The sequence below is a fragment of the Astatotilapia calliptera genome, chromosome 7, assembly GCF_964374335.1.
Source record: "Astatotilapia calliptera chromosome 7, fAstCal68.1, whole genome shotgun sequence".
Lineage (NCBI taxonomy): Eukaryota > Metazoa > Chordata > Actinopteri > Cichliformes > Cichlidae > Astatotilapia > Astatotilapia calliptera.
In genome coordinates this window covers 8126213-8141787 of record NC_137428.1, presented here as the reverse complement: position 1 = coordinate 8141787, position 15575 = coordinate 8126213, and the positions used below count along the sequence as shown (strand labels likewise).

General features: G+C 40.0%; 2 protein-coding genes across 3 annotated transcripts in view; one reads left to right on the top strand and one right to left on the bottom strand.

The window, feature by feature from the left end:
- pkn3 (protein kinase N3) overlaps positions 1 to 3547 on the top strand; it is a 32044-nt gene extending 28497 nt beyond the window's left edge. Inside the window, exon 22 of the mRNA XM_026172718.2 lies at positions 2848 to 3547. Within this exon, the coding sequence (XP_026028503.1) occupies positions 2848 to 3048 (201 nt within the window). The 3' untranslated portion in view covers positions 3049 to 3547. The remainder of the gene's footprint in view (positions 1 to 2847) is intronic.
- A 9-nt stretch (positions 3548 to 3556) lies between these two features.
- zdhhc12b (zDHHC palmitoyltransferase 12b) lies at positions 3557 to 15535 on the bottom strand. 2 transcript variants are annotated; one of them, XM_026172719.2, is made up of 5 exons: positions 14988 to 15535; positions 14748 to 14887; positions 11828 to 11920; positions 6203 to 6372; positions 3557 to 6117 (listed from the first exon to the last, which is right to left on the bottom strand). In XM_026172719.2, the coding sequence occupies exons 1-5, from the start codon at positions 15082 to 15084 to the stop codon at positions 5802 to 5804; spliced, it is 816 nt and encodes a 271-aa protein (XP_026028504.1). In that variant the 5' UTR covers positions 15085 to 15535; the 3' UTR covers positions 3557 to 5801. The 2 variants fall into 2 exon arrangements, with proteins under 2 accessions (XP_026028504.1, XP_026028505.1); XM_026172720.2 differs by having other exon boundaries at positions 6203 to 6369; positions 14988 to 15532.
- Between the last annotated feature and the right edge of the window lie 40 nt (positions 15536 to 15575).

Sequence of the window (15575 nt, the reverse complement as noted above, 5' to 3'; positions counted from 1 at the left end):
GTATAAGAAACTGAAAAATAATCCTAGAATCTAGTGAGAGTCTGTATAAAGAATATAAAAGAGGAGAAATGTGAGTTTGTTTGGAGTCATGGAAGAGAGTATCTAGGCATTTTAGTAATCATGCAATCGCACAAATGAATGATTTTGTCGAGTTCAGCCAAGGTGACCGTACGTCACAATTTAGAAATGCTTCTTAAATGAAAGAAACAGAAATGTAAAATAGATTTTACATGTTCTCCAGAGATCACCTTTCTGGAATTTGCATTTGAACAGAAAGAAGCAAAAGCCTGACTGATTTTAGGACATACTTCAGGAGGAGCTATAACCACAGTGTCGCTCTTGTTGCCGTTTAGAACAAGGTAACAGATAGTGAGTCGGTTCCTAATCTTGATTAAACAGTGGACTAGGGAGGACCACCTATCCAGCTTTGAGCCTTAAAAGGCATATATAGCTGAATGCCATCATCAGAGACATGAACAAAATGTCGACTAAAAGACGACTCATTGTGGAAACCCCACAATGTTATGTTCAAGGATAGCTTCTTCGTCCTAACAGAGAAAGTCCTTGTAGATAAGTAGAAGGGAAACCAATCGAATGTAGAGCTAGAGATGCCAGCCAGAACCTTAAATTTATTAAGTAAAACTTTATGGTCAACAGTATCAAAGGTTGCACTGAGGTCAAATAGGAAGAGTGTAAAACAAGTCCCTGTATCAGAAGCCATCAAAAGATCATAACAGAGCTTCAAAAACGGAGTCCTACTTTTGAGTTTAAAAATCTGCCATTTGGAGGAAATGCTAAAAGATCTGAATTGATGTTCTTCAAGTGTTTCTTCATAATTTGGTAACAGCTACCAATGGATTAAGTTTCTTCAGTAAAGCAGTTATTTCAGGCTGTTTTGTATAGGAGGGAACACTGCCTTGCCTCAGTGAACTGAAAACAAAGATGTGCTAATGGTGGTGGACGTCTCAAATAGGATGTAAAGAAGGTAATCATTGAGTCATTAAGTGTAATTAGAGAAAAAGACATAAATGATTCAGGGCACTGAGAATCATCCTCATTAGAACAGGGTGGAGGAGAAACAGTGCTATTAACAGTATCAAATAATAACCTGGGATAATTGTTATTACAATTTTTCAGATTATTTAAATTTGATTTTTCAAAATATTCACAGTGCACAACCAAACCCACTGTCATCCACAATCATTATTCATTTAAATATTATTAGTTTCGACAGGAATGATGAAGAGCACAAGTTTGATTATTTAACCAGTGAGCAAGAAACAACAGTGTTGGCTTTGTAGAGAGTGACCTGAGCATTGTTGTGTGGTCTTGACCTTGTAATACAAAGCTCCTTGAAGCAATGCTTGTTGTGATTTGGTGCTATATATATAAATACAGTTGATTTGAATTGAGGCAAAGGAGTTCAACATTCAATTCAATTCAGTTTTATTTATATGACAAATCCCAGCAAAATTCACCGTAAGGTGCTTTATATTGTAAGGTAAAGACTCTGTTGGCATTTTCCTCTGGATTATTTCAATCACGTGATCCCCTTTGAGCAAGCGTTTGGTGACAGTGGGAAGGAAAAAGTCCCTTTTTAACAGGAAGAAACCTTGGCAGAACCAGGGTCAGGCAGGTATGGCCATCTACTGGAACCAGTTTCAGGTTGTGATTATCATGAGAAGTTGAGAAATTAGTCTGTGTCTGTGTGGGTTCTCTTTCATCCAGGTCAAGGTAGTTAAAAAAAAAAAGGTGGATTCCAAATTAAAATACCATACAAGGGTTACGTTTGTGTACTTTTAATCGCAGCCATCTCAAAGTACATGTAACAGCTTGAGGAGATCATGTGACATAAAAATCCCTTTTTAAAAATATCAGCAGTTGTGCCTTGTTGGCCAGAAATCCTAGGTGCACGTAAAAATAAACACTCTATATGAGATAAACAAGGCAGAAAAAGTAAAGAAATTTGTTTGGTTGATTATTTCTTTTTTGTAACAATTCTTCTTCCATTGGAAAGTCTATTTATGTGTAAGGAAATGTATTTATATTTGTGAAGGTTCTCAGTCATCCAAGTCATGGTAATCTAAGGAACTTGGGAAGAAAAGCGACCGGACTTCTTTAACTTTTGTCTTTAAGAAGCTGAAAGAAGTCCGGTTGCTTTTCTTTCCAAGCTCCTTAGATCATTTGTGGCTTGAGCAGTAGAGTTCAGTACAGTATGTGGGTTGCACCCATGGAAAACCTACCAAATCTTCTCTGCCAATGCCAAACAGCTTATTCTGCTATTGACCCTTTGGTGTCGTTTGTTGGATTGGATGATTGAAGTCTGAAGAAACAGGAAATATTTGGCAATTTAACAATTTATTGATTTAGTTTGATTCTTTCATTTGATTTGATTTTTTTCACGAGTGCAACCCACACACAATTTAAAGGGATATAAACCGGCATTCCAACGGTTTAACATTTTTACAACAAAGAAATCATCGACCAAACATAAATGTCAGAATATTTTGGGCATTAATTGCCATCACTTTAGTGGAGATACAGAAGGGTCTGATGTTGTGTCCCAAAGTAATTGTCTGCCAAAAAGTGATTGGTGATGTTTCTGTATGGTTTATAAATGCCTAATATATTTGCTTATACTGGTAAATGGCCTGTAGACAACAAATTTTCCAAAGGAATTATATGTTAAATAGAGTATCTTTATGACGCCCGGTTATTATACCTACTATCTTCTACATTATACTCGATGCAGGCCTTTATAGAACTGTAATTTCCTGCAATTTCTGCTGCTGTCGTGGCCGCATCTTTCTTGAAAAAGACAATTTAACTCCTATTTTATCTTACCAGGAAATGGACTGGGATGCTCTTCTGGCCAAGAAGGTGAAGCCTCCCTTCCTGCCAGCCATTAGAGCTCCACAGGATGTCAGTAACTTTGATGAAGAATTCACTCGTCTCAAACCGGTCCTTACACTCCCGCGGACACCCTGCATCCTCACTGCTGAGCAACAGGAAATCTTTGCAGACTTTGATTTCTCTTTCATTAGCTGACCACGGCGATTCAAGCTCTGTCTTATTCAACACTGCTCTTCTGGCTCAACAGAAGAGCAGAAGATGGAAAAACTATAGATATCCTTCAGATATTTCTTCCCTGGCAAGATCTGCTTAGCTGGGTCTGATTTCATTGTGCAGGAGTTACTTTTAACACTTTGCCAAAATCATTTTTGTACTTTTTTGTCATTTTTCGTTAGGCTATTTACAGAATATTTACACTGCAATGTTTCTGAAGAGTAACACTGTCTAACCTGTAAATATGTGAAGTCTCACTGAAGGTAAAACGCACTGAATGTACTTTTCTATTGATTGTTTTGTTATTCTCTCTTTGTTAAATGCTTAAAATGGCCAAAATTCTCACTTCTGCTGATATTGACCTGTTAATGTCTAGAAATTTTAAATAACAAATGTGCCCATTTAGACAAAACCAGCCTATATGTAAAGTGTAAATTATGTGAAGGTAAACATGAATAAATGTATAAATGCTGGACTTTAACCAGAAAGCTCCTCATGAAACATTTATTGAGTTTTATAGTACTTCCAGTATTTACAGTATTTAAAAAAACACTGCATGACAATATTGTATATAATTGAAAACTACACCACAGACTGTAAATGTTAATTTGTGTAAAAAAAAAAAAAAAAAAGCAGAGATCTTACTGTCCAAGCAGAAGGACTCAGCATTTTGCACTGGATCAAACACAAACATTTATTGCTGTCTTACAAGGTTACTATTGCACAAGGAAAACCTTAAATGGAAACATATTGCACTCAAACCTTTTAGCTAATAACCAGTGTTCCACTGTATCATTCAAGTCCCTGTTAAAATAGTTTTACAAAAATCTAAAGACATTTTCTGCTCCAAAATAGTTTAAAAAATATGTACAATTTTAAACAACTTGAGACACTGTAACAGGTCTAAATATCGTGTACATGTATGGAATAATTGCCAGGAACAATACAGTTCATATTTCAAACACACTCACTTGGACTAACCTACTTTAGTGACAAAAGCTGCTGGAGAAGGTGAATCCTGTAAAACAGGCACAGCATTCATCATACGAGACAACAAGAGAATGGAACCCACTACACTAAAGTAATTGTTACTCAAATTTTGAATGTAATGATTGATGTGAATTGAGGGTGAACAGTCAGGTTAATGTCAACAAACATCACTTGTTACTTAAATGATTTTGTGGAAGAGGCAGGACTGAGGGTATTTGGGTGAGTAAAGTCCTAGCTTAACCGGATTCACTCAGGTGTGTAAAATGCCTGAAGACAATGTAGAGAGTTGCTTGTTTTGAAGGAAATTATGAACTTGATGTGTAAACAATAAGATAAGATAAGATAAGATAGAACTTTATTAATCCCTCGGGTGGGTTCCTCTGGGAAATTCGATTTCCAAAAAAGCACAGCACCGACAATAAGGAGGAAGGCCGCAGTGCTGGTTACCAGTTATTAAGAGGAGCAGCCTCATTCTGGAAACACACACTATGTTCAAATTGTCCTAAAAATGACTCCTATTTCCTGTTCCCGACCTGGTGATGTTCTCCATCGAGGTCAAAATGTTTAAGTTGGGAAAAGAAGCCTGTGTGCTGAGATTCTAACCAACTCGATGTCTACTGTGTTGAAATTACAGCATCGAGACAATGGACGGCAAAATGCCCACCTTATTAGCGTGTTCTTACTGTGATGTTTCATGAAGGTCATAAAAAAATAGCAATAGTCCTGTCCCTGAGTGTTCTGCTCAATAATACTGAAACTTGGCTGAACTGTCCTTCCTCTGGAGTCTGCACAGACCAACAATGAGCAATGCTCATAAGCATGTAGGCATAGTAGCTGTATTTTCACGAACGTGTGCGAGGCTCAAGATCTGATGCTTTTGTTTACCTTCTACACATCTTACAGGTCATACAGCTGTTTGAAAAATGCTGGCTAAATCCTGAGCTCCAGCTGTGTCTCAGACCTTTGAACCTCGCATTCTCCATTTTCTATTTCTAAGACCTGCGTTGGTTCGCACAATCCTCGTTGGGTTTCTCACCGGTTCTGCTGTTTTTGAGCTGCTCATTTGTTCTGCTCTTGGCAGCATATTGATTATTATTGAAATGAATCGGCTGCATCTTTAAATTTCATTAAATTAGTGCACTATTATTAGATCATGATCATTAGGGCATCATGCTAATTTGCCCTGCCCCATAGCCCGTAAGACACATGAGCAGGAAAATGATTTATTTCATTTAAGTCCTTGATTTCCATGACTGAAGTAAAATTTCCTCCATCCATCATGTATTCTAGCTGACCTTAAGTAAAAATTAATTCCATGATAAACAACAAACATTCCAAAGGTGAAGTGTGCATTATACTTAATTAAGTCAATTATTATAGCTCTTATTTCTCTTGCTGTAGACCTTAACATAAGGTCTTTAGACCAGAATTTGAAATGCTTTTATTATAGCTGTCATGCACCTGTATCACTTTACTCATTAGAAAACTTCCTAACCAAAACTGACTATTTGAAAGCTCCCACATATTTCACTACGACTGCATTGAGGTAAAAAAAACAAACAGGAAATGCAGGCAATCAATTGCAATAAAGAACGACTGAGAGGATGAGAAGGAGGGAAACGCTCCACAGTTATGGCACAACAACACAAATGCCTATATAAAGGGAACCGGTCACAAGCACAGTTTATCCTCCTATTTGGTGTGTAATCCCAGATCCAGAGAGGCTGTTCATCACTGAAATGTACCTAAACCTGATCGCTGCCCTCCTTGAAGTACACATGCTCCCACACCACTGTGCCCCAGATGCAGAAGAAACCCCAAAGGTTTTGGAATGTCCCGCGGTCAAAGGGGTTCTCATCTGCACCGCAGTGTTTGAGGTAGGAGATGCGGTGGCGCGACATGAACTCCCACGTGGTTGTGTTGAGAGAAACCAGGTATAGATGGGAGCCGAGCAGCAACAGTACAATGAGCGAGAGCAGCGCTAGCAGCATGGTCACGGCCGTCAGGACTCCATTTGTACGCAGCCACTGGTGCCAGATGGGTACGTAGGTGAAACCCGTCCTGAAGAGGAGAGAGCAATAGGATGTGACAGCTTTGCAACAGCAGCAACAGTAACATGGAGGTAGAGATGGGTGGTGTTGCTCACCAGGCAATGCGCAGGCCCCATAGAAGCACTAGCAGCTGGAAGGCCAGGTAAAACACAAACCAGCGGTGGTTCCTCTCACCAACGCAGTTCTCAATCCAGGGACAGTGATGGTCATAACGCCGGACGCAGTGCTGACACGTCTGGCAGTGCTTTGATCTCATTGGCTGCTGCTTGAAACACAGAACAATTTTTTTTTTTTTGAATGAAACAAGTGTCCAAATCATTAATCATCTCCATGATTTCTGCTTCATTAACCTCTTGCACGCAAAATAAATCTGATGATTCCACAGTTATTATGTTACAACTGAAGAATTGAAATTCTGAGTTAATTCCACTACTAACTGTATACAGTGTTATTAAATTCACGTGCCATAGAACCCTCATCTTTAATAATTGTACCATTTATATTCAATTCCTTTTCTTTCTTTCAGTTTTATTTATATAGAGGCAAATCACATCAACAGTTGCCTCAAAGAGCAAGCGATTAATAATAACTAATAATTAATGATTAAATGCAGAGTTGTGTATAAACCACTCGGTGCATCATGGGAAGTCCCCAGCAGCCTAGGCCTACTGCATTATAACTGAGGGAGGATTCAGGGTCACCTGGTCCAGCCCTAACTATATGCTTTAGCAAAAAGGAAAGTTTTAAGCTTACTCTTAAATGTACAGATGGTGTCTGTCTCCTGAATCCAAACTGGAAACTGGTTCCATAGAAGAGGGGCCTGAAAGCTGAAGCCTCTGCATCCTATTCTACTTTTAAATATCCTACAAACCCCAAGTAAACCAGCAGTCTGAGACCAAAGTGTTCTAATGGGGTGTCATGGTACTATGAGGTGTTTAAGATTACTCAAGACCTTGTATATATGGGGCGACCGTGGCTCAGGGGGTTGTGAAGCGTATCTGTAACCGGAAGGTCGCCGGTTCGATCCCCGGGCTCTCTGTCCTGGTCGTTGTGTCCTTGGGCAAGACACTTTACCCTACTGGTGTTGGCCAGAGGGGCCGATGGCGCGATATGGCAGCCTCGCTTCTGTCAGTCTGCCCCAGGGCAGCTGTGGCTACAACCGTAGCTTGCCTCCACCAGTGTATGAATGTGAGAGTGAATGAATAATGGCATTGTAAAGCGCTTTGGGTGCCTTGAAAAGCGCTATATAAATCCATTATTATTATTATTATTATATAAAGAGGAATTACCATAGGTGGCTCTAACAGATGATCAGTGCAAACAGGATCCATAAATGCTATGAATATGTGCATTCATAGCATAGTGGTTTTTTTTTTTAGTTTTTCAATACATGTGCAAGATTTTCAAGCAAGCTTTTTCACTTTGTCATTATGGGGTATTGCAAGTAGAATTTTGAAGTGAAAAGAATTGAATTCATTTTTTGAAGAAGGCTATAATGTGACAAAATGTGGAACAGGTAAAGCGGTGTGAATACTTTCCAAATGCACTGTATTTGGTAAGATTACAACAGCACAGGGCACAAAGTGTCGTTAGTTCAGCCATTTAGTCATTTAATTTAGAGCAATTTAGCATCACCGTTCAGTTCATAGGCCACTCGGAGGCAGGGAGAGCAGCAGGAAGACCACTGAGCAGAGTGGGCAACCATGTCAGCAGATATGAAACTGAAAATGAAATATGGGGATGACAGGGAAGTGGGTTGTAAAGTGCCTTAGAAATGGATAGGCTAAAGCAGCTGAAACAGAGTGTAGTTGGATGTGTAAAAGTATATCAGGTGACTGATATACAATGAATACAGGCAGACTGTCTGTAACTCAGAGCTCAACTCAGTAGTCCAGTATTATCAATGGACCGTGGTACCTCCTTAGAGAAAGTGTCAGTGCGTCATGAATTTTGCCCAATTTTTGTTAGTTCCTGTTTGTGTGAGTATGTGGGGCTTTTCTTATCTGGTGATGAAACATTTTACTCGGAGTCCCGGCATACTGCATCTGAAGTATTATCTGATACTTTTAAGGTCGTCTGGGTATGTAACACAGCCCTGTGTTTCCTGATATCCTATACCACTGCTGGATCCTGCCAGATATCAAGTGTCTCATTTCAGCCTGAGAGCCACACACTGACACACAAACACATGCAGAGAACAAAGAGGTGACATTGTACAGTTTGCCCATCCTGTATGGGAATACAGATGCTACGTCTGTCCACCCCAGCTTTTCCTCTATTGTCACAAGCAGACATATGCTTATTCAAACTTCTGCTTCAACATCCAGAACGACCTTCAGACTCCTTTTAAAAGTAAGACTTCAAGGAGGGGGAAAAAACAGCAGAAAATGACCTCTGGAGAGTTGTGGATCCATCACAAGCAGCATCCGTTCGTTGTTTTAGAAGCAACACAATTTTAACTGTCCTTTTATTTCTGGCCATTTGATTCGGTGGTAGAGTAAGTTGTCTACTAATCAAAAATTCAATGGATCGATCCCCCGCTTCTCCAGTTTATCTTGGGCAAGATACTGTACCCCAATGCATCCACATCAATTGCCTCAGTCAAGATCAGGGTTCCGATGCAACAAAATGAACTCTTGCTATCAAAAATGTTTGATTACAGTTCTTGCTTCAAAGGGTGTCACGACCACTTATTAGGTTTAGGGGGTGTGGACCTGGTGAACCAACAATCTAATACAGGAGATCTGGATTGGCTCTCTGTTTAAAAAGTCCTAACCTCTGATAAATGAGCTTAGATGGAGCCTGATGGGTGAGGGTTAGGGGCAGTAACAGCATTAGCTGCCTCTGGTATCCAGGTATATTGATTCCTCTAGAGTCTCTGCTGGAATCTTTAACATCTTATATTCGATCTTCTGAACTGCTCATCTTGCAGAGGACAAAGGGAAGATCCGTGTATCTCTTTTTCACCTAACTTTTATACCTGGTCAAGCTTTCTCCTCCCTCTCTTTCTGGACGTCACATCTTCTGAGATGACATCTGGCCCGACCCTTTGTGACATCCAGTCACGTTGTTAACGCCTGATCACCAGATGACCAGCGACAACTATCATCCTCTCTCCATCTATCTGACTTGTGCACATACATCATTTACTTGAATGTCTCGCTGAATCCCACCTTTCTCGACAGGTATAATCACTTTTTCCACACAGTGCCAGGTAGATTTTTTCCCCCTTAATATATTCAATTATCATTTAAAAGTTGCATTTTGTGTTTACTCAGGTTATGTCTAAAACATTTAAGCGTGACAAGTATCCAATTTACCATTTGGTAAATGGACTGGTACCATTTTACTGGTTCTTATATATAGCACTTTTCTACTCTGAGCATTCAAAGCGCTTTATACAACTTGCCTCTATACAAGTGCTTTCTATCTAACATTCACACTCATTTATACTCCAATGGATGAAGATGGGAGAGCAACTTGGGATTAATATCTTGCCCAAGGAGTTTTAGGCCGCAGACTCAAGCAGATGGGGATCGAACAACCAACCTTTTGATTAGTAGGTGACCTGCTTAGCCTCCAAACGGCTCTGGTGGCTTTGGCTCTCTGATTTTGTTCTGGCCAGATGTACCACCCTCACCTCTCCACAACTGAGATTAGCTCCCTCACAGAAAAGTGAATCAGTGCAGTACAAATGTAGTGACAAAGATATCTCACACATTCACTGCCTTTTCCTTCAGAGACCTAGTCACTTGGGTTGTGGTTGTACACGTACAAATCTCAACTGTTATTATTTCAGGTTACTGTGCGTCTTGAAATATCAAACAAAGTTGAACCTAAATGGAGGGAACAATAATTGCTTGTGCTTATTGCACATGAACAAATAAACAGGGCAAAAACATTTAGTCGGTGCATCATTTACAGCACTGTTTTCAAGGCTTAAAGTGGGCCGGAACAATCCAGAACAGTGTGTTTTGGTCCAGATATCTGGAAGCTGGTCATAATAAGCTTTTTTTCCACAACACTGGTGGTTCTGCATCTAGTGCTACGGAAGAGAAGCATAAAACTTTTTAAAGTCGTGGATAATTTAAATTCAATGTTATTTGTACAGCTCCAATTCACAACAAGAGTCACCTCAAGGAATTTCCAGTGCAATTTTTCAAATATACTCATAAGAGCAGACACACAAACGGTTTGTGTGCCATTTGTCACACAGCACGCCTGCTGTGCTTGCAAAGGACAGAAAAGAAAGTGAGATAACTTCACTCAGAGATGGAGAGACAACAGGAGATTTTATCTTCTAGGATAAAGATTGCTCAGTGGCATTAGATAGCTGACGTGTAATCTCCTTATTTAATTTAGAGCTGTTTTTAAAAAAGATATCAGATCAATAGATGATCTGTTGTTTGGTGTGATCTGTTTTCCATCCATCTTCTTTTTCCACTTACCTGGGGCCGGGTCGCAGGGGCAGCAGCCTAAGCAGAGAAGCCCAGACCATGCCTGGCCCCGACCACCTCCTCCAGCTTGTCTGGGGGAACACCAAGGCGTTCCCAGGCCAGTTGAGAGATATAATCTCTCCAGCGAGTCATGGGTCTGCCCTGGGGTCTCCTCCCGGTGGGACATGCCCGAACCACGTCAACTGGCTCCTTTCGTTGTGGAGGAGCAGCGGCTCTACTCTGAGCCCCTCCCAGATGGCTGAAGTCCTAAACCTATCTCTTTTTTTAACTTGTATTGTGTCCTTTACCTGTATTGCTATGTATCGCTTTTATTTATTTTTTAATCTTTTTAGTTTTAAATAGTTGTACAGCACTTTGTTTGAAAGCGCTTTATAAATAAAGTTATTATTATTATTATTATTCTGGAAAGAAGCTTATTTCCGCTGTTTGTATCCGTGATCTTGTTCTTTCGGTCACTGCCCAGAGCTCGTGACCTCGTGATAGGTGACGGTAGGGACGTAGACTGATCAGCAAGTAGAGAGCTTTGCTATTATGAAACATTGTGCAAAATTCAACACAGTTCTATTCCATTTAATTGTATAGCACTAAATTACAAGAACAATCAACTCCAGGCGCTCAAGATTGTAGAGACCTGACGATAATAAACTGGCATACTGCCTTTTTGTTATTCACATGTTCCATGACAGTTGTAGGCAGCTGAGTGCAGACTACACTGCTTATCTCACAACACAGTGACGTTTACAGCCATGCCCTATGATGGAGCGGTGGTCAGTGTCAGGTTACACCAAGGGCAGCAGGCAGCAAATTAGGTGATGATGTTTATTAGATTCACTCAATGAATTCCACCTTTAAATTAGCTTTGTACTGCTTTGGGTTGAAAATCAGCCGTAGTACCTCATGTAAGATGCTCATATCCTGCTGATTTGGCCAGAAAGAGCAGCAGGAAAGCTCCATCTGATCTCCACATATCTACAATGAAGGCAACAGAGCTAGTTTCTTTTAATTCCCTTTGTTTTTCTCTGCTTGTGTTCTACATTATGGATGTGCAAACTGTTTACATTCATTATTAATTAGAACTGAAGTAACAAGGAGTTACTTTTTACTTTTATACTTTTCAAAGCCTGTACTTTTTTTACTTTTACTGGAGTAAAAAAGTTGAATAAGTACTTTAACTTTTACCAGGGTATTTTTTATTGGAAGTGTCTCTACTTCTATTTAAGTGACATGTGTATACCACCTCTGCCGACGAGCTGAGCAGCATACCTGAAGCAGACAGTGGCCACAACGGCGCTGTCTCAGGGATTTGGTGGCAGGAGGAATCATGTCCTGCTGCTCCTCAGTCACTCCCAGCATGAACTAATACAACAAAGAAGACAAATTGGTCAGAAAGGAGTAACTGTCCAGCTAACAAATTATGTTAAAGTGGACACTGTCACTGTTTCCCACTTTTTCTATATGGTAGGGACATCAGATGGACTGAGGTGTCCTCACTTTTAATCTTATCCTTCCTGGTCACTCCAAGTGAAAATCTTAACATGTTCACCTCAGCCCCCTGTCTGTTAGTCAAAGCCACTGTCTCCAAGCCATACATCATAACATGTCTTACTACCATCTTGTAAATCATCCCTTTCACACTCCTGACTTTTATCTCCACCCACTCCATTCTGCCTGCACTCTCTTTCACCTCTCTTGGGCAGTGTCTGTTGCTTTAGATGGTCTGGACCCCAACCAAGTTATACAACAGCTGAACCTTTAATTGCATCTTTGCTAGTAACTTCTGACTTGCATGAAATCCTTTTACTTCATCTAAGAGCAGAGTACCACTCTCTGTGCTGGCACATCGACAGTAACTCACTATCTCTGGTCCTTGCATGTTCACCCTTTCCACCTATCTCATTCACACACACATATTCTGTTCTTGCTACTTTCATTCCTCTTCTCCATAGCATACCTCTACCTCTCCCTACTCTCGCTATAGATCACAATGTCAACTGCAAACATCATAGTCCACAGAGACTCCTGCCTGACCTCATCTGTTAGCCTGTCCATTACAACAAGGGCTGGATATCATCACTGATTTCTATAATTGATTTGATTCCGATTCACGAGGTCCCAATTCAATTCTATCCCTGATTCAATTTGATTAAATTCAATTTTGACTTAGTCAGGTATAGTATAATTCAATTCAATTCAATTCAATTCAATTTTATTTATATAGCGCCAAATCACAACAAAAGTCGCCTCAAGGCGCTAATTCTGATCATTTATCAGTACATATCCATATTTTATATCTAGGTATAAAAACTGACTTCATCAGAGGTGTAAGCATCACAGCACATGCCTTTGTGTCAAAGTAACTGTGGATAAAACACAGAAAAACATGAAGGAGATTTTCCTGGCCTGAATTTTTATAGCACCACCTTAAAAATTCTCTGCAGTAGATCAAAAACAGAAGAAAACCATGAATTAACATATGAACATTACCTGATGCTGCTGAAGCGAAACAGAGCAAAGTTACAGAGGTTTTATTAGAGACACAGCTAAGCCTTTTGCAGTTTGGCATAATTTTAAAAAGTTTACATTTCTTTGTCGTTGAACAGCAGAAATTAGGCATTTTTGAAAAACAACAAACAAACCAAAAAAAACCCAAAACAGCGGGCGACAGCAATGCACACAACGGTAGACTGGTGCGTAATAAGCAAGCGAATAATGCAGAAAACTGAGATTTGAGTTTGAGAGAAACTGTTCTTGAATTACACAGAGAAAGAGAGCGAGCGAGAGCTGTGCAGGAAGTGTGATTTTATTGTGGTGGAAGCAAAAGAGCAAAAGTAGGAGGGAATTAAATATGATGTTTATTAAATGTGAACTGTAGTTTTGATCTTCTTTTGCTGCTGGTTCAGTGAATTTTGATCGGATAATGACAAAACCTGCAGAATCAGAATTCAGCCCAGACAGCGTGTCTGTGTACATGCCATCGGGTGAACGATCTGCTCTTTGTGTTTACATCTTTGTGCGGATTCTGTTTACCTGCTCTCATTTGCTGTTTTAGCTGTTTGGTGGTCGTTGAAATTGTTTTGTGAGCCTTAACCTGAGATTCTGGTGTTTCTGGCAAAATAAATTTATATTTAAAAATCGATTCAGGATTTAATGAATCGATATTGTGTTATTCTAGCTAACATCGATTTGAATCGGAAAATAGATTTTTTAAAGCCACCCCTAATTTCAACTGGAAACAAGAAAGGCTTTAGAGAAGATCCTTCACCACTGTCCTCATACATGTGCTGCACCACCCTCACATACTTTTCTTTCTCGCTATTAGAGTAGGGCAGTGGTTTCAAACTCGCAGCCCATGGCCACTTGTGGCTCACGTCACCCCTACTTGCAGCCCGTATATTGAAGTTACCTTTTTGTTGGGAGGATTTGTTTGTTGTTGAGTGCAATGTTAAAATAAGTTCTTTAAAAAGCAAAAAACGATTTAATATGAAGGCATCATGAGGAGAGAGTACAAACATGTTGAGGGACTGGCTGTGTTAGTTCAGTGAGAGTTATTTGTGAAAAAAACAATTTTCACCAGCAGTCAAAAACTAACGTGTACACTTGTCTGCTTTTTTATTTTGTTAAATACGAACAAAATTATAACAGAAGTGATGCCATGTGTCTGGCCAGAAAGAGAGTAGCAATTTCCTTCTCTGGTAGTTTAATGAAAGGCTTCGGTTAGTTAAGCATGAGGGGGGGGAAATGTGTTAACACTGGCAGTTTTGTCTTGTTATAGAATATTTGAAATTTAAAACAAACAAACAAAACACTACATTTTTTGAAATACTTGCTTGATTGGTTTGTTTTTGCACTACTTACACTAAAGTGGCCACTAAAGAGATGACAGTGCCAGCAGTGGCCTACAGCTCATTTAAGTTACAATATTAAGCAACTTTAGGCGACTATTGCTGTGATCTTATATAAATAAAACTGAACTGAATTAAAGGCAGAGTGTTAGTTTGCCTTAAATAAATTATTGTTATCATTATTGTTTTGGCACTGCAAGCACACGATTATCTTTTAAGATATATTTTTTAAATCAGGTTTTTTAACCAGCAACGTAAACATTCAAGCTGCTTCAAACCATCACAACACAAAGGTAAAAAGTGGGAGTGATAACAGTAATGTACAGTAGGCTCGTGCTCACCTGCAAGTCCGTGTCATCAGACAGGATGAAACCCGGGTCCATCAGAGAGACCGCGAAGTACAGCAGCACAGACAGCAGCACCAGCAGGACGAAGAGCACGGGCTGGACAAGCTGGCCCGTCTCCTCCTGCTTCCTCAGCTCTGTGAACACATCACTCACACACTTAACACCACCACAGCTCCCAGGGGTGTGCGAGCGATTATAGAGGCAAAGCCTATGAATGTAAAGTGATAGATTCACCTGTATCATGTAGGAAGAGGATTAACGTTATGACCCATGTCAGAATCACATGTGATGTTCTCACCAGAAACCCTGAGCCGAAAACATTTTTGAACATGTTCTTAGCATAATAGATCAGCCATCCAACATGCAAATGGAGCTGATAAACGACAACACCACTCTCTTCCCTGGGCAAGCGTCATACAAGCCGTAATGTCGTCAGAGTATTAAACGATGTGTTGCGACCGAATCAAATCGTTGAATATTTCTTCTACCCAGGACATATTACATATGTCGAGTTTCGGCAGCTGGGAAGTAAACATCCCGCTCGCTTCCTTCCAGTGGATTTGTTTTTATCCTTCCAACGACTCACAGTAGCAGCGATTAGTATGGCAAACAATCTAGGCCAAAATTCTCTAATTTTCTAACCCGTTTGTTTAAGAAATGACGTAAAAATCGCCGTTTGATAAGTCAGAACGCCGTAAAAAAAACGGCGTTGACCGGAACAGAACACAGTATTTTACGCCAGAGACTGGCGCCTTGAACGCCCCTTCTGAGTGGAGGAAAAAACGCCGTTTTTCCCGGTCTTCCAACGCCGCTTTTTACGTC

What these genes read in the sequence shown, in the direction of transcription:
- zdhhc12b (XM_026172719.2), bottom strand. Translation starts at nt 15,084, where the DNA reads ATGTTCAAAAATGTTTTCGGCTCAGGGTTTCTGGTGAGAACATCACAT. An exon ending in CCTCTTCCTACATGATACAG is followed by an intron (nt 14,888 to 14,987) that starts GTGAATCTATCA and finishes ATGTGTTCACAG; the next exon opens with AGCTGAGGAAGCAGGAGGAG. An exon ending in CTGATGACACGGACTTGCAG is followed by an intron (nt 11,921 to 14,747) that starts GTGAGCACGAGC and finishes TTGTTGTATTAG; the next exon opens with TTCATGCTGGGAGTGACTGA.